The 19,765-nt window shown below is 44.2% G+C and overlaps 1 protein-coding gene across 1 annotated transcript in view; it reads right to left on the bottom strand.

The window, feature by feature from the left end:
* The window catches only part of LOC144774115 (vomeronasal type-2 receptor 26-like), a 103,205-nt gene that overhangs the window by 9,969 nt on the left and 73,471 nt on the right, over positions 1-19,765 (bottom strand). Inside the window, exon 5 of the mRNA XM_078659140.1 lies at positions 9,401-10,243. Coding sequence (XP_078515266.1) covers positions 9,401-10,243 — 843 coding nt within the window. The remainder of the gene's footprint in view (positions 1-9,400; positions 10,244-19,765) is intronic.

Genomic DNA, 19,765 nt, shown 5'->3' on the forward strand with positions numbered 1-19,765 from the left:
CATGAAACATGTTGGAAACTGACTGTGGGCCATATTATCAAGAACGGCGATAACATTATTGCTGCTTTAGCGGTAGGAAACTGCGGCTAAAGCGGCACAAGGGACTTGATAATATGCCCTTGTGAATTCCCATAGAAGCCCAGGTTCTAATGTTCTAATGTTATCGCCGTTCTTGATAATATGGCCCCTGTGTTTGCAGAATTCTCTGGTCCTGGGTGACATTTTGGTTTTGACAGACTTCAATATGAAGCATAGTGCAGCATCTTGTGCTTTCTGGATCTGCTAGGGTCAGCAGATTTACTGGGTGTCAAACCTTCAACCACCTGGCACAGATAACTCCTGCAGATCCACTTGTCTGCGCAGTACGCTGTGCGGCATGACATAACGTGTATTTATAAAGTGCACGTTCACCCACAAGGGACTCTTAGTTTTAAATAACAGGTGTGTATTGTTACCCAACTCAATAGAATTTATTTTATCGACCCCAGAAGGATGAAAGGCTGAGTGGACATGCCAGGATGTGAACTTATGACCATGAGGTTGAACAAAGACCTCTGCAGTGGATGCATTAGTCCACTGAGCCCCCAGATTCCACTCCACACAAGGGCTCAGCACTCCCTTGTTCGCGATAAGTGCCATATTGGATTTTATGATTATTTATACAATTCATTTCCGTCTGCAAGCATAAAAGACAGAATAATAACACAAGTATGGCATTGTTTGGAGTATTGGCATAAAATCAAAAATCACTCAGCAATAGGACAGGATATACCTAGTCACCCTCAAATCTGTTTTGCAAGAGCAAGATTGATACAAGACCAGCTCGCAAGCAGTGAGTTTAAAACAACTATACCACAACAGACATGTTTGACAAGCAAGGAAGTCTGAATTAAATACACCCGCTGCAAAGCCTGCCAATATGGAGAGAATCTAACCCAGATTGCTACACCGTTCAACAAAAGACTTAAGGTGAAAGGGAGAATTACATGCAAGGGTGGTTTTGTAGTTTATATGCTGAAATGCCAATGCTCAAACGTATATGTATGTAGTACCATGCTACCTGTGCAGAAACGTATATTGCAACATCTCAGGACCATCACTAACAAAGATAGAACCTATCCGGTTGCCCGACACTTCGAGAAAACACACAACAGCAATATTACCAATATAAAATACAGCTGTCTATCACAAAATATAGTAAATGAGGGCCTGCATGTTTCATAGCTAGAGCAACAATATATTGTGAGAATTGTGAGTGAGTCTGAGAACCAAGGTTTGCTACCTTTGCTGGTTTCATCTTTCTAGCTGTGCAAAGATTGCCGGGCATGGGTGGGTGGGTTTTTCATATTGACCGAAGGGGAGTTTTCAGACCAAGGGCTATAAGTAATCAATGAAGGGGGTATGCGTTTGGAGGGCTCTAGGGTGGTGGTCCCACCCCCTGACTCAAGGGAAACTAATCTTAATATTGACCATTGTTCACAAATTGCAAATAATAGGACCTCCGAGTTATAAATGGTGCCAGACAAGAGTAAAGTTAGCCATCCGTGTGTGACAAACTCTAACAAAGTTAATAGATTTTCCCTTTATATGGTGTATGCACAAAGGCTAGCAACATTGAGAGATACATGGCGACAAGCTGGACAACAGCGGGCATCCTGTAACACAAAGACAAACAAACAAACAAGCGGCCAGCTGTGGACAAACATATACAGGCAACAATGCACACAGGCAACACACATATTGGCACACTTTCACACAGACAATACACACACACACACAGGCTCCTATTGACACCATCAGGTACCAATCTACACAGAGGTGCTGCCATAGGCTCAACCACCTCACACACCCACATGCATGCAGGCTAGCGGGCTCTCAAGTGGCAGCATGTCAAGTAGTTCATCTTGAGGCAGACATAGGATTTTAGCAAAATACATCTTCCCTGCCGGGAGCTGTAAGTCCATTCTTGTGATGGTGAAAGCAGAACCAGAGGTTCCAGGATTCAAGCTTTGTTGCTGCAACACCAGAGCTCGCAGTAGGTGTGACATGTGAAATGTAAAATGGACCTTTTGACTGTTTTTTAGTTAATACTATGTAACTTTATTTTCCATTTTGAAAAAGAAAGAAATTAATTAACCTCTTCTGTTATTTCACTATGTTGAGTTTCATATATATATTTTTTTAAAACCTGTTTGCCTGCATTTCACTTTAGATAAGTCGTCAAATGCAATGATCTTTAGTAATTAACGGCCAGATGTACGACCCTTCCAGTTTGCGATTCGGAATTGCAATGTTTTGCCACTCGCAAAATGGAATGTACAACAGTGTCTCAGACCCCATTGAGAACGGCCAGCACTCACAGGGATGGTGTCCTGCTGGGGTCAGCAGATCACCATGTCTGTGATGGCTTTTTAAAAATAGCAGTTTAAAAAAAAGTAATGTTTCTGTTTCATTTCTTAAGAGTAGGCAGTTTTCCGTGGGACCACTGCCTGCTCTTAAAAAATATTTCCCCAGGGAACCTCTTTCCGTTTTGGAGTGGCTTACCACCTGCTTGAAATAAGTGGTAAACTGTGAGTGTTTTGCAACAGTGATTACAGTCGCAAAACATTCTTACATAGAAGTACGACTCACTTTTAGGAAGGAACACCCTTGGCATGCCCGTTCCTAATAGCGAGTCTCAAACCCTATTTTGCAAGTCGGGAATAAGTTACCGACTCACAAAATAAGGTTTGCACATTGCACAGACGTATATAGTTGTCACAAACTGACCAATTTCTCATTAACAACCAATACAAAAAGTCGTACATCTGGCCAAAAGTCTTGTATAATGGCCAGCGAATAGTACCTTTAAGTGTGGTGCTCTCTCGAAGGCAGTCACCACCTCAGTTTGTGAAATATTGCTAATATCCTCGTATTTAAGACTTTTAATGGCTTTCTGGTTGAGACAAATGCAGATGAAGATCCAGTTTCAGAATAAGTTGGATATATTGTTGGAACTGATAGTTCTAAAGCTCAAAACAAGCTGGGTGAAGCTGGGGGGTAAGGGGGAGTTAGGGGACCTGGGGGAGCTGGTGGAACTAGGGGGAGCTAGGGTGGCTGAAGGCAGCTGGGTAGCTTCAGGAGTAGTGGGGTGAACTATTCTAGATTGCCTGCCTGCAGTTAAAATGTATAATGGGTGCGTGGCCTCACCATGACACTGCCCATTGCCAGGTAGATGTGTTGGAATACATAATGGGTGTGCGGTATCATTGTGACACTGCCCACTGTCAGGTAGGGGTGTTGGAGTATATAATGGGTGTGTGGTGTCACTGTGACACTTTCCATTGTCAGGTGTTGGAGTATGTTATGGGTGTGTGGTATCACAGTGACACTGCCTATTGTCAGGTAGTGGTGTTGGAGTATATAATGGGTGTGTGGTGTCACTGTGACACTTCCCATTGTCAGGTAGGGGTGTTAAGTATATGATGGGGGCAGTGGTATCACTGTGACACTACCCATTGTACGGTCGGGGTGTTTAAGTATATACGGGATGTGTGGTATCACCATGGCTCTGCCAATTGTCAGGTAATGTAAATTGATACTTGTATAGCGCACTACTGACCCGCAAGGGTCTCAAGGCGCTTGTATGAATACCGCTGTGGAACCCATCCTAGCTTTCCCTGTGAGGTGTCCACTTCTGGGCACCCTCAAGGTGGAGGCCAGGCATCCTTAGCGTTGTGGGGGCCGTTGTGGAGATTAAGCAAGCTATTGCCCAGAGTTGCAGAGTGGGACTCCATGATTGGAATAGGCACCGAGGCGAGAATTATCAGGTCCGTGGAAAGTTTTGAGCCCAAGACCCGCAAAGGCGGGGCATTGAACCCTGGTCCCGGGCTAGACCTCTGCATCAGGGTCTGCCGCTCTAACCATTAATGCAAAAACAACAATTGATGGACAGAATGCAGAACAATGTCATACATTCACCCCAGTACAGAGATCTGGGCCTAAATCCATCGTTTTTTTGTACTCCACACCACCCCAGGTCAGACATGGCCATATGAAAATCAGCCTTGACCCTGTGCCTCATGGGCACAGTCCAGCCCGAACTGCCAAGCCATGTCTTTCCTGGACCGGAATCAAGCATCCAAGCATCCAAGGGTTTTGGAGTATATAATGAGTCTGTAGTTCTACTGTGACACTGCCCATTGTCATGTAGGGGTTTTGGAGTGTATAATGGGTGTTTGATATCACTGTGACGCTGCCCATTGTCAGGTAGTGGTGTTGGAGTATATTATGGGTGTGTGCTATCACAGTGACACTGCCCATTGTCAGGTAGTGGTGTTGGAGTATATAGTAGGTGTGAGGTATCACCGTGACACTGCCCATTGTCAAGTAGGGGTTTTGGAGTGTATAATGGGTGTTTGATATCACTGTGACGCTGCCCATTGTCAGGTAGTGGTGTTGGAGTATATAGTAGGTGTGAGGTATCACCGTGACACTGCCCATTGTCAGGTAGTGGTGTTGGAGTATATAGTAGGTGTGAGGTATCACCGTGACACTGCCCATTGTCAGGTAGTGGTGTTGGAGTATATAGTAGGTGTGAGGTATCACCGTGACACTGCCCATTGTCAGGTAGTGGTGTTGGAGTATATAGTAGGTGTGAGGTATCACCGTGACACTGCCCATTGTCAAGTAGGGGTGTGAAAGTACATAATGGATGTGTGCTATCAGCGTGACACTGCCCACTCTCAGGTAAGGGTGTTGAGTATATATCATCAAAATATGTTTACAAATATATCAGAATTAAATATTTTCTAATTATTAAATAAACCATTTTCAAAATAAGTAAGATCCCTTTAAACATAAAAAGTAAATTATGTTAGTTAACAACTTGCTACATGTTACATATGTTGCTAGTTCACTAATCATATTTTAATAATATCAAAACAACTACCCTCTCATTCTCCAATATATCCCATTGCCTGTAAAAACAATATAATAATTTTGTTAAATTAAACATAGAAACACAATCTAATATAGCTAAATTAAAATAAACATGTTAACTTAAAACTTTTTTCAGTTAAGATTTGATATATTTAATCAATTAATTGGGGATACCTTAACAGGGCTTCCTATTATGGTGTCTCTGTTTAAAAAAAGGAGTAACAACCAGTTGAAGACCGTAGTCTTCTCATATTTCTTTATAGGCCTCTCTGTGTACTCTCTGCAGTTAGGGGCCTAGCTATGTCTAGAATGCTGTCGTCCCTCCCCCCACAGGCTCCATGTGTTGGAGGGATGTGTGTTTGTCTGGAGAGTTTAGTAAACCCACTTTAACACAGAAAACAGTGGGCTTTGCTAAAGACTGTGGCTACCTGAGCGTATGTGGTATTAGTGCGCGTTATAAATCCCAATTTCATTTCATGTGCATCTAGTATGCACTGTCCAATCCGATTTCCAGGGCTGATCATTTGTTAGGGGCCCCATTGTTGCAGGGTGGATATAGAGTGGGGATGGAGAAAGAGAAAGGAGAGTTGGGACACAGAATACAAAGTAGGAGAGACATCTAGCAGCAGAGTACAGCAGCTGCAACAGCTGCACTGCGTGAGGAGGAGAGAGCAGGAGAACTCCTTATTTACAGAAATATGGCACTCTCCTCCCCTCTCACTAACGCCGATGCAGAAATGTGCAGCGTGGGCCATTCACACACCTCTGCACCATAGCAAGGGTGTCTCTGTGAGTCTAGCATACGTCTTGTACAGGAAGGATACCTTACCAATACAAAACACCATACTTAGACTAAATGTAAACCTTTTCACACTTTGTATGGGTGCTGTACAGTGCAGCAAACATGCAAAGTCAGAAGAGAAAGGAGAAATTAAAGCATTTCTCCTTGATATCTCCTATTTCAAATGGGTGCAGTTTTTGCCTTAAAACTTGTCTACTTTTTTCATTAATTCGGGTTAGGTAAAAAATCTAGGGTGGCTGCATGGGAACGCCCTTGCACACCCATGGAACACCCCCTTGGCTTTAAGTAATGCAAAGCAGAGCCATGCACTGGTTTGCGTTACATTCAAGTGAGTTGCTAGGGTAAAACAGGTTTTATGCTGGAAAGTAAATTGGCAAAACAAGATTTTGCTTAGATTTATGTCATGTTAGTATTGAAAACACGCATAAAATCTTAGTAAATATGCCCCTAGAGTAGTTTCAGATGAAAAGCGTGTGCATTTAAGCACTGAACGGTATGCAGACAAAATATCGATATTTAAATATCGATATACAATTATATCGAAGTTTAAATATCGATGGGACAAAATATAGAAGGAAAGTAATATCGATAAATTTAATATCGATATTAGTAATATCGAAGTTTTAAATATCGATGTCAGTAATATCGATGTAAATAATTTCGATGTTACTAATATCGATTTTTAAATTATTTTTGTGTATATTATGATGTATTTATTATGTTTTCAATTTATTTTTATGTAATTTAATTACATTTTGTATTTTAGTACTGTAGCGGGTTGTGGGTTTATAGGGGAATAGGGTGGGAAGTAATTTAATTATTTTAAATTAATTATTAATTGGTAGGAATTGTAAATTAATATTTATTAATTGGTAATTATTTTTAAATAATTGGTAATTAATTTTAATTAATTGATTAATTGATAAATATGTTCTGTAGCGGGTTGTGGGTTTATAGGGGAATAGGGTGGGAAGTAATTTAATTATGTTAAATTAATTAATAATTAGTAGGAATTGTAAACTAATATTTATTAATTGGTAATTATTTTTAATTAATTGGTAATTAATTTTAATTAATTGATTAATTGATAAATATGTTCTGTAGCGAGTTGTGGGTTTACAGGGGAATAGGGCGGGAAGTAATTTAATTATGTTAAATTAATTATTAATTAGTAGGAATTATAAATTAATATTTATTAATTGGTAATTATTTTTAATTAATTGGTAAATAATTGTAATTAATTGATTAATTGATAAATATGTTCTCTACTGTTTCACTCTCTGGAGTTGGAATAGTAATTATTACCCCTACGCTATCCAACCCTTTCCCTACTGTTGCACTCTCTGGAGTGGGAATAGTAATTTTTACCCCTACGCTATCCAACACTTTCCCTACTGTTGCCCTCTCTGGAGTGGGAATAGTAATTTTTACCCCTACGCTATCCAACACTTTCCCTACTGTTGCGCTCTCTGGAGTTGGAATAGTAATTATTACCCCTACGCTATCCAACCCTTTCCCTACTGTTGCGCTCTCTGGATGGGAATAGTCATTTTTATCCCTACGCTATCCAACCCTTTCCCTACTGTTGCACTCTCTGGAGTGGGAATAGTAATTTTTACCCCTACGCTATCCAACACTTTCCCTACTGTTGCACTCTCTGGAGTGGGAATATTAATTTTTACCCCTACGCTATCCAAGCCTTTCCCTACTGTTGCGCTCTTTGGAGTTGGAATAGTAATTTTTACCCCTACGCTATCCAACACTTTCCCTACTGTTGCGCTCTCTGGAGTGGGAATAGTAATTGTTACTCCTACGCTATCCAACACTTTCCCTACTGTTGCGCTCTCTGGAGTTGGAATAGTAATTATTACCCTGCTCTATCCAACCCTTTCCCTACTGTTGCACTCTCTGGAGTGGTAATATTATTTTTTACCCCTACGCTATCCAACCCTTTCCCTACTGTTGCGCTCTTTGGAGTAGGAATAGTAATTTTTACCCCTACGCTATCCAACACTTTCCCTACTGTTGCGCTCTCTGGAGTTGGAATAGTACTTATTACCCCTACGCTATCCAACCCTTTCCCTACTGTTGCGCTCTCTGGAGTGGGAATAGTAATTTTTACCTGTACGCTATCCAAAATGTAATTAATTTTTTAATTAGTTTTACATTTGTATTAATTGTAATTTATATTATTATTTTATGTATATAAATTTATTTGTAATTTATTATATTTTCATTTATTTATAACTTATTAAAATAATTATTTTAGAGTTAATATTAATTAAGTATATACTATGTATTATATTTGTATTATTATTAGTTTTTATTACATTATTTATTAATTTTAAATATTATAATATATTTTTAACTATGTTTATTATATTTATAAGTATTATTTTGCTAATATTACATTTTATTTAAATTAAAAAACGATATTTTTTAAAAAAACTATATTTTTTACCATCGATATATTTTTTTCGATATTTTTGTACTTACCTTGTTAGAGATAGGATCCCGATATTAATGTCCTCGATATTTTTGTTGCGATGTTTTTGTACCTCGATATTTTTGTAGTCGATATTTTGTCATAGATTTGCACTGAACACATCAAGATGCATGAAAAGCTGGAAGGCATTTTGTAAATATGTACCAAGATCCCGTTTGCTGGTTTTCATAAACACACTCTGTTGTCGTTGTAACTGAGCTGAGGTAATATGGCATGTATTTAATTACTTTATCAACTCTTTCCTTGACTGACCCTTGAATGATTTGAAAGTCAGCATACCAGCGTGCTCTCTTTCATGTTATGAAGACAGTATCCAGGCACTGTAATGTCAGCCTATGTCGTGTAGTGCAAAGTAATTTAAAATAAATAGAAGCCCATGTACTTATAAGACTCTGCAGCCTGTCTTGAGATGTTTACCTCCATTGCAGCAGTGTTAGCTGCCTTTGGGGTAATAGTTGTAACTACAATGCATGTTTGCCATTCGCAGGGAACACTGCCTTCACACCTCCACTGATAACAACAGCCCTTCCTGTCAACAAGTTATGCAATGTGTTGTTTCTCCCTAAGAAACTCTAGACTGCAAGTTGCTCCAATAACTCTTAGCGGAGCACATAGAAATAGGTTTTAGGGTGTCAGGTTTTTTAGATGACATTTATACCATGTTAGAAATGTTCATTTTATTCTCGCTGCTTACAACATGCCTTCTTGCTGTTTTTATGATATCCTATTTAGTTATTTCAGATGTGCTGGGAAACAGGTTTGTCTTGTTGAAATAAATGCTTTAGGTAAAAATGTCTAGTCTTTTTAGTTTTAGTTTTTAGTAATGTGTGTGTGTGTGAGACACTGGGAATTACACAATAGGTTTGTTTCTGTTACCACAGTGCCCCTGATCCTGTTACAGGGATTATTAGCAACCCAAAAGCAATATTTATAGTTAATAAATGTATTGGGTGGGGTTCTACGGAGCTCCAAAAATCTGTGTTCCACATTCATTGTTGGTGCATTGAATGAAGCCCATTTATGTCCCCCATGGGTGGGAAAGCAAACCTTGTAGAACGACACCAAAGTCTTAGTTTATGCAACAACGCATGAAACAATTCAGGTCATCAAGTCATGGAGCCCATGATGTGTGCGACATACTGTATATACAATACAAGATGTACAATGGTTACCTGCCATGGTTTTATATTGTTGATGTTGGCACATGTTCCATTCAGAAAAGGCCCATGGTCAGGTGGGCATGATGCCAGGGAATCCAATGCATTGGCAAACGCATACACTGCCAGGTAAGTGTGATAGGTGTAACTGAGATCATAGAGCTCAAAAAATGAAGTATCTATATCATGCAAAGTTAAATTTTCCGGGCAAAGCACCAGGCCTGCTGTCTTCCCTTCAGTACCAATGATTTCTATCCCTCGGGAATCAGCTATCCTGCAATTAAAAACCTTCTCCCAAAAGACTGGCATCATTATATCATTGGGTGACTTATAGGGGTGCAATTTGTAAAGAGATTGTACGAAGTCTGGCATGTCCGCAGCATGGGGTGACAGTCCTATGGTCCCGTTGAATAGTTTCCATGTCTCCTTAGTGAAAAGTCCTGGAGTCATGGTGAAGGATGCAGAGAAGATCCAAACTTTGTCTGTCACTTTCTGTGCTGACAGTGTCTCCATGAAGGCCTTGGTGTGAGCTTCAGGGCTGTGGACGATGACCACCTTCACAGGATATCCTCTGATCATTTCAACAACCCTGAGTATTTTTTCTGGGGGGTAACTAAGATGTATCTTCTCAATAAATGCCACACATCCCCCATGCCCTTCAATGCCCCTTTTTAAGTCCTGTGAGCCCTGCACCCCAACATCATCATCAGAAATGACCATTCCCATCCATGTCCAACCAAAATGTGCAATCAGCCGTGCTAGGGCAACGTTCTGAAAAGTGTTGCCAGGCACAGTACGGAGGAAAGACGGGAACTGGAGCTTGTCACTCAGAGTGGAGAGTGTGGATCCATAGCTGATCTGTACAGATAGAAATATATATATCTTCAGAGTACTTCCATTGGTATTTCAGTAAGAGCAACTGAATAGAAGTGATCAGAGGACAACATTGACCACCTTTCTAGTTTCAACACATCCTATATGCTTACATGCATTGGGGGGCCTGATTATGACTGACCTGTTGAATTACAAATGCCTGTTTGTACAGGGATCATAACTATAAGTGGTAGGATGTTTATTGCACCCGATAATTACCAGGAGTGACAAATGTTGCACACTTTGTCAATATTTGACAAGAATTAAAGGTCTGCTATTTACCAGGACATGTGGATTTTGGTGCAGTAAGTACTCCACTACAGTAAACACAACACTTCTACTGTCAGTCAGACAGAAAATACTTTATTCGGTTAATGTAAAAACCATAAAACCATACTATACATAAATTTGAATTATTAAAACAATAATTCACAGTAAAAATGTCAAACATTAAGTACATATCAAAAGCAATTAATTACAAAAAATCTCAGATCCATTTTATTTAAAACATATTTTAAGGTAATTGATTCAAGCTAATTCATAAAAATCAGTTACCTTTTCATTGTTTTCCTCCTTAATCTAACTGCTGCAGTAAGAAAGCTATCTACACTAAAGGTCTCACAAACTTTAGATAGCAGCTGGTTTAACTTACAAGAAACCTTTATCCTTTAAGATTGGGAAAACATGGCGGCGGCCGCTTGAGCCGCTGCGGCACTCTGCTTGAGAACTCCCGTTTTCGCTAATATCTCCGAAATTAGGTCGGTTTTCGATGCGGTTTTCAGCCAAATATGCTATTTGAGCTGAGATCCTGGACCCTGGTGAGCGGCAACTAAAACAAAATCGGTGTTTTTTTCGTCTCCTTTTCACCCGTCTTCACTGTAAAAACGCTCGATGGGTAAGGGGGCGTGTCTACCTGCAGGCACCGCTGCTGTAGTTGCTGAGAAGGCTTCACCCGTGTACACTACTGCTACTGCTGCTGCTGTTAATGAGAGAGCTCTGGTGGGTGAGGAAATAGTCGTCGCACGCCCTGGGTGTGCTTTGGGACTGCCCGGCGGCTTGGTGTGGAGTTTGGCCGCCCTGGAGCTCCGACGAGGGCGACGTACCCGGGGCTTTCTACTTGGACGCAGGGGGGTTGCTGCCATCACGGAGGTGGTGACGGCCGGCGAAAGGACGCTGTGAGAAGTTGGCCTGATAGGTGATGTTTCCAATTCTGGAACCACCTATTATCAGACCAAACAATCCCTTATGGTGTCAGGTTGTAAGTCAACCTTGTTAGACAAGCTATCCTAGGGGTAGCATGGACTAAGCAGCCTAAAGGCTTAACTTAAGAGGTCGTGTTAAGCGAGCTGTTTTACCACATACAATCCTGTAATATCAAATGAAAGGACACCACACAAGTATATATTATAAAAATATATGTATTTATTACTAAAACAATCCCCAGTATTCTTTATGAATAAAGGGGCACATGCGTTAAATCAAAAGCACAGTTTAAACATACAAAGTTGCACAATTATGGATGAGGGCGGGTGGCCACTCAAACCATATACTAAACAAGTGGTATAAGAGATACCAATCGAACAGTGGTTAGGCCTAGGGCCTAGGGAATCGCTGGGAGCAGTCGGGACAAGCAGTGCTGAAGTTGGGAGAGGCCCACGGGATTCGGGAGCAGTGCGGAAAGCGCACGCATGCACCAATGTTAACCAATGGTGCGTAAAAGTTGCAAAGTTAAAGTTTAAGGACACTTCCGCTGAACCTAGAGGAACAAAACTTAAGACACAGACCCTAGAGATGTGTACCAGTGTGGGAACACCGGCGGAGCAAAGTTACCTCACCCACAGGAAGCGGGTGCACAGGGTCGAAGTTGAGTCGGGTTTCGTCACGCAGGCTCTTGGTGCTTGAAGCTGAAAGGGCTGCAGGCGGGGTGAAAGAGAAGTATCCGGTGGAGTCCAAGGGTGGACTCGAGTCGAAAAGTACCTGAAAGCAGAGGGGACAGAGTCTGGGTCACTCAGCAGTGACCAGGGTGGAACCAGGACGGAACCAGGCAATGTCGGGCGCAATCAGGTCGTTGTCGAGGAGCTTCTCTCCGCTGTCACGTGGGCTCTGGGGCATCTACGACGTCCAGGAGCAGGTCACGATCTGTCCCACGCAGGCTCTCGCCGTCGGCGCTGTCGGCTTCAGGATTGGAGCAAACAACACTTGGCAAAAGCAATCCACGCGGAACCGGGAGATTGCTTCTCACTCGAACCAGGAGGGTCAGAGTGGGGGCTCCTTTTCAGGGGAGCTGGTGCAGATCTGGAGCAACCAGATTCGCAGGTCGATTTCAAGTTTTCGTTGGCACAGGGGCCACTAGCTGGCTGGCAAGTGACCGAGCCAATGCGTTGAGCCAAAAGTAGCAGAAGGGCCCCACGCAGCACTCGATGAGTGTAGAGGGGTGAGCTTCGGTGCAAGAGTGGCTCAGGGTTGGGGCTTCTTAAACCCCGGTGTAATTTCATAAATTGACCTCGCACACCAAAAAAGTTATATAATAAACACAGTATCAATGTTCAATCTACATTCGTATTGTGAAAAAGGACAAGATTGAAACCGTTCTCCCAAGAAATTTGTTCAAGTCAATATTTCAATATTTTTGTATCTTTTTAAATGTAGCCCTGAAGAAGTCCGGTTTCGGACGAAACGCGTTGGCTATTTTTATCTGCGAGTGTTTGAACAAATAAAGAAAGAATAAAACGAAGAAAATTGACTTGAACAAATTTCTTGGGAGAACGGTTTCAATCTTGTCCTTTTTCACAATACGAATGTAGATTGAACATTGATACTGTGTTTATTATATAACTTTTTTGGTGTGCGAGGTCAATTTATGAAATTAGATTTACAGAACAAATAATCTTTTATTTGTTCTATTTTGGGATCTAGGGGGTTGTATCCTAGACCAGTTGCACCCAGACTTTGATTAACGTTAGGAACTTGACTATTGGTGCGGCCTTCAAAGCCTCAATCCCCTTCTTTGTTGTGAATAAACCCCGGTGTACAGCTTCGAGGGTCACTCGTGGGCTGCACGGTCAGCGTCTCGTGGTCAATTCAAGATGGCGTGCCCCACGCTTCCGGTCGCCTCCACAGGTCTCAGCTCTTCAGGGACTGTGGATCGGGCTGTTGGAAAGCAGGCAAGCTTGATCTCGTCGATCTCTGTCGCTCGAGTTCCGGCGGGAACTGCAACAAAGTAGACGTCGATGGCTGGATGGTGCCTGTTTGCACAGGGTGGTCACTCCTTGACCACAAGGGAGATTCTTCGGGCTTCTACGTCGAGTAGGATGTCGAAGGGTCCAGAGTTTCGTTTCTTATGTTTCATCAGGATAATCTGCAGTGCATTGGCACTGCTCCCAGTCTTATACTAATTTTGGGGGCTGGATTACCTGCTAGGTCCCCTCCTATGGGTGGGACCCAGGAAGTGGGTGGATACACCCCCTTCCTTTGATCCAGGCCGCCCTGGCACGAGGGCTGGAGTGCCCCAGAACCGGTTTGGCCAGATTATGCAAGGGGCAGCCTTGTGCGCCCCAAGCAGTGTCTGGTTTCTTTCAAACCTCCCTGCTACAATCCACTATCTCCTGTCTGGAGGGTGGTAACACCCCCCTGCGACAGGAAACCCTTTGTCCAGGCCCCATTTGGCTGAGTTTCGGTCAGCTTCAGGGGGTCAGACTCTTGTCTGTGGCAGAGGCATCCATTTTGTGGATCTAAGGTCCTTTTAGAAATTAACCGCATTTAAGCAAAGCAACATGTCTTACCCCTCTAGAGGGGTGGAATGCTATCCCCGTCGCCAGAACTGGCGAGGGGATAGTATTCCAAATCGTATGACACCTTACACGACATGTTTTGATAAAGCCAAACCAGAGTTGCTATATAACCGCGAGGATTATAAGGCACTTAAGAGTATATGGTATGGCATTATCCTGAAACAGCTTAGGGAGTTGTTCCCGACAGCTGCAGACAGGCTCAGCTCATGCTAGAGCTCCATCTCACATTAAACCGCGCACTCTGCCTCCAGGATTGATGAGGCCTTCCATAGGAGTGGCTCACAGGTTTATATGTGTCCAGATATAGGTTTAGATATAGGTATACTATATCTAAGTAAGGGGTGATTACACCACCTTACCCCAGCTGAGTGATCAGCCAGTTGTGTCAATTTAAGAACCACCCAGGGGTGGCAAAAGATATGCTGCAGTCCCTGGTAGGCCTTGGTGGCCCCTATGCCCTGGGCACCTATAGTGCATTATACAGGGGCTGACAAGGAGTCCATTTCCAATTGTGGTATGTACCTAGGGTACATGGAATCCATTTTACAGAGAGAGCAGATGGCCTGGGGCCCTGATTAGCAGGGAACCAGGTCAACTAAGTCAAAAAACCAGCTAAACACAGGCAAAAAATCTGGGGTAACCATAGTCAGGTAGCCACCTTCCTACACAACCCCCCCCCCCCCAAACGAAAGGAGATAAGGCTATCCTTGGCCAGGTAAGCCTATATTGCCTGAGTGGCCATATAAGGAAGTACCTGCACTAGCATGGGTACCCCCTGTCTCATGGTCCACTAAGCAGTCCCTCACCCTTGGGGTATTAGAGGGTCTCCACCATAGGGAATCACTACCTTGGGTGTGTTTATGCAAAGTTAAAGGCTGGTTTGGATATGGAGTACTGAAGTGAGGCTCTATTAATTTAGGGCTCAGCTTCCTCCAATTATCTTCCACCATGTGTGCCTTTCTTTCTTTAACTGAGTTGCACTGTGCTCTCAGGGTCAACCTCTGGCTACCTAAAGCTGGAGGCTGGGTCCCTCTGTTTGGCTTGCTGGGGGGACAGTTCAGGTTTGGGCCCTTTGGGTCCCAGGTTTGGCTGTGCCCAACAGACTCGTTCTGTGGGAGGTCCCTAACTGTTTTTAAGGGGGCTCCCTCAGGAGTTTTTAAAGTTTTCACCTCACTAGGGCTACTAGTTTTGGTGCCCCTAATCTGTTGATGGGGGTGCTTTATTTGACAGAGGGCCCTCTGGGTCTCACTGTCCTTCTTGTCCTCTGCAGCCCTGGGCTGGCTAAGGCAAGGGAGAGAGGGGCAGGTTACCTGCTCCAGACTGGGTCCCACCTGAGAAGGGTCCACCGCCATCAGAGGCTCTGTCAGGCCAGGCCTAACAACCTCTGGGGCAGTTCCTTCATCAGGGGTAAGATCAGTTCCCTGAGGAGGCTGATCCTGTCCTAAAGTCTGGCGAGGGGGAGATTTCTCTTCCTCCTCCATGCTCTCAGTTTGTGTGGAGTTATCCATCATTTCAGGCTTCACAACGCACATATCAGTTTGAGTTGGGGCTGTGGCCATCACAGCCCCACCAACCTTTTCAGGAGGAGACTCAGTTTGGGTTTCTGCTGTTATCATAACAGCTTTGCTATTCTGTTCAGGAAGAGCTTTTGCTAAAGATGGGGCAGAGAGTTTCTCAGCCCTACCAACCTTTTCAGGAAGGACATCTTGGATTGGGGCTGTAGCCATTACAGCCCCACTAACCTTTCCATTGGAATTTACCATTCTAGAATGGATTTCCTGTTCAACCTCAGCCCAGGCTGAGATTTCCAAATCATTACCAAGTAGGCAGTCTACAGGCAAGTTTGATGACACTGCCACTCTCTTTGGGCCAATGACACCTCCCCAGCTGAGACTTACTACTGCCATGGGATGATTTGTTTTGATGCCATCAATGTTTGTTACCTGGTATGTGGCACCAGGTAAAAGTTGCTTAGAGGGGACTATACCATCAGCCATCATGGTGATGCTAGCCCCTGTGTCTCTAAAAGCTTCAACTTTCAAACCATTGATGATGGGTTCTTGTCTATATTTGCTCAAAGTATTTGGGCAATCAGAGAAGTTGGCAAACCCCATGCCAGTCTCATAAACAAGATCATTGGGTGATGGGGACCTGGATAGGCCAGGGTCCACCTGAGCTCCAAAAGTAAACCCACCCAGATTCCTGGGTGTGCTCCCACTTCCTGGGGGATTACTGCTGACAGTATCAGGAGGTGGTGGAGCTGGCTTTGGAGGTATATTCTCTTTATTGTTATTCTTGGGACAACAGTTGTCTGTTTTGTAATGCCCAACCTGTTTACAGGCATAACAATAAGGCTTTTTCTCAGTTGAAGAAGTGTCTTGGGACCCACCCCCATTCTTGGAGTTTTGGGGCCCTGGGGAAGTCTTTTCTTTATTTTTATCCCCACCCTTATCTTGAGGCTTGGTAGACTCCTTCTTCTGGTTACTGTCCTGATTCTTAGGCCTAATCCTGGTTCTGACCCACTTGTCTGCCTTCTTTCCCAATTCTTGGGGAGAGGTCAGATCAGAGTCCACCAGGTGCTGGTGTAAGAGCTGGTTCTGACAATTACTTAGGATCTGCTCCCTCATAATCAAACTATACAATCCTGTAAAGTCATGTACTTTGCTGCCATGTAGCCAACCCTCCAGAGCCTTAGTAGCACAATCTACAAAATCAGTCCAATCCTGTGTCTGTGTCTTCTGGGTGTCTCTGAACTTCAACCTGTACTGTTCAGTGGTTAAGCCAAACCCATCTATTAGGACACTCTTCAGGACTTTGTAATTGTTTGCATCCTCATGTCTGACAGTGAGGAGCTTATCTCTCCCTTTCTCTGAAAAGGAGTACCATAAGATTGCTGCCCACTGTTCCTCAGGAACCTGCTGTACCATGCAGGCTCTCTCAAGAGCAGTTATCCACTTGTGGATGTCATCCCCTTCCTTGTAGGGGGGCACAATCTTTGTCAGGTTTCTACTATCATAGGACCTGGGTTTCTCTTTAGGAATATTGCTGCCACCAGTGGCATCTAAGCCACACAATTTCTGCTCTCTTGCCAAGGCAAGTCTAGCTTGAGCCAAGGCTACCTCCTCCCTCTCTATTTGGAGTTTGACAGCCCTCATTCTGGTCCTATGCTCTAGCTTTTGAGAAGCAGCCATGCCTCTCTGAGATTCTCTTGAGGCACTAGAAATATGAGAGTCCCCTGAGGGAGATCTCACTCTTCTGTTGCCTGGGAGAATGACATGGTGGGATCTGGGGAGGTGCTGGCCCTCTCCATTCCCCAGTAGGTCTAAGTTGGCCTGGTTAAGCCTGGCAACTTGGACCTGGCTACCCCTCTGATCCTGATTCTCTGGGTCCTCTACATCTGAGTCCTCCTCCTCCTCCTCTTCTTCCTCTTCTTCTTCGTCCTCTGGAGTGGTATCAGTTACAGGGGGGTTCACTCCTTCTCCTGATTCTAAGGGAGGTTCATTTCCCTTCTCTAAGTCATCCTGCTCTAGAATGGCTATCAGGATAGGACAGGTGGGACTTCTGCCCCTTTTTAACCCTCTTGATATGCACAAGGCAATCAAGTCCTTTCGGATTAGTTTGTCATAGCTGGAAGTTGCCTTGGTAAGGTCAACTGTCACAGGAGCAGACCCTGAGGCTTTTCCTGTGTCAGACATGACTCTAGTGTGGTGTAAGTGATGCACCTACCTACACTAAGTGTTTTCCTACTGTACCTTGCTAGTGAGTTGTAGTCAGGGTGTGCTAATCCCTTTTATCTACAACTACTAAGTTCAGTAGAACTTAAGTATGCTAAGCTTTTGATTTTATATGTACCTAGAGGTACTTGATGTGATCTTTCAATTTGATAAAAGATTGCAATGGTAAAACAACAGCAAGCTCAAATCCGCACCGCTGCTCACCAATGTGAGAAGTTGGCCTGATAGGTGATGTTTCCAATTCTGGAACCACCTATTATCAGACCAAACAATCCCTTATGGTGTCAGGTTGTAAGTCAACCTTGTTAGACAAGCTATCCTAGGGGTAGCATGGACTAAGCAGCCTAAAGGCTTAACTTAAGAGGTTGTGTTAAGCGAGCTGTTTTACCACATACAATCCTGTAATATCAAATGAAAGGACACCACACAAGTATATATTATAAAAATATATGTATTTATTACTAAAACAATCCCCAGTATTCTTTATGAATAAAGGGGCACAAGCGTTAAATCAAAAGCACAGTTTAAACATACAAAGTTGCACAATTATGGATGAGGGCGGGTGGCCACTCAAACCATATACTAAACAAGTGGTATAAGAGATACCAATCGAACAGTGGTTAGGCCTAGGGCCTAGGGAATCGCTGGGAGCAGTCGGGACAAGCAGTGCTGAAGTTGGGAGAGGCCCACGGGATTCGGGAGCAGTGCGGAAAGCGCACGCATGCACCAATGTTAACCAATGGTGCGTAAAAGTTGCAAAGTTAAAGTTTAAGGACACTTCCGCTGAACCTAGAGGAACAAAACTTAAGACACAGACCCTAGAGATGTGTACCAGTGTGGGAACACCGGCGGAGCAAAGTTACCTCACCCACAGGAAGCGGGTGCACAGGGTCGAAGTTGAGTCGGGTTTCGTCACGCAGGCTCTTGGTGCTTGAAGCTGAAAGGGCTGCAGGCAGGGTGAAAGAGAAGTATCCGGTGGAGTCCAAGGGTGGACTCGAGTCGAAAAGTACCTGAAAGCAGAGGGGACAGAGTCTGGGTCACTCAGCAGTGACCAGGGTGGAACCAGGACGGAACCAGGCAATGTCGAGCGCAATCAGGTCGTTGTCGAGGAGCTTCTCTCCGCTGTCACGTGGGCTCTGGGGCATCTACGACGTCCAGGAACAGGTCACGATCTGTCCCACGCAGGCTCTCGCCGTCGGCGCTGTCGGCTTCAGGATTGGAGCAAACAACACTTGGCAAAAGCAATCCACGCGGAACCGGGAGATTGCTTCTCACTCGAACCAGGAGGGTCAGAGTGGGGGCTCCTTTTCAGGGGAGCTGGTGCAGATCTGGAGCAACCAGATTCGCAGGTCGATTTCAAGTTTTCGTCGGCACAGGGGCCACTAGCCGGCTGGCAAGTGACCGGGCCAACGCGTTGAGCCAAAAGTAGCAGAAGGGCCCCACGCAGCACTCGATGAGTGTAGAGGGGTGAGATTCGGTGCAAGAGTGGCTCAGGGTTGGGGCTTCTCAAACCCCGGTGTACAGCTTCGAGGGTCACTCGTGGGCTGCACGGTCAGCGTCTCGTGGTCAATTCAACATGGCGTGCCCCACGCTTCCGGTCGCCTCCACGGGTCTCAGCTCTGCAGGGACTGTGGATCGGGCTGTTGGAAAGCAGGCAAGCTTGATCTCCTCGATCTCTGTCGCTCGAGTTCCGGTGGGAACTGCAACAAAGTAGACGTCGATGGCTGGATGGTGCCTGTTTGCACAGGGTGGTCACTCCTTGACCACAAGGGAGATTCTTCGGGCTTCTACGTTGAGTAGGATGTCGAAGGGTCCAGAGTTTCGTTTCTTATGTTTCATCAGGATAATCTGCAGTGCATTGGCACTGCTCCCAGTCTTATGCTAATTTTGGGGGCTGGATTACCTGCTAGGTCCCCTCCTATGGGTGGGACCCAGGAAGTGGGTGGATACACCCCCTTCCTTTGATCCAGGCCGCCCTGGCA

The sequence above is a fragment of the Lissotriton helveticus genome, chromosome 8, assembly GCF_964261635.1.
Source record: "Lissotriton helveticus chromosome 8, aLisHel1.1, whole genome shotgun sequence".
NCBI classification, from domain to species: Eukaryota; Metazoa; Chordata; class Amphibia; order Caudata; family Salamandridae; genus Lissotriton; species Lissotriton helveticus.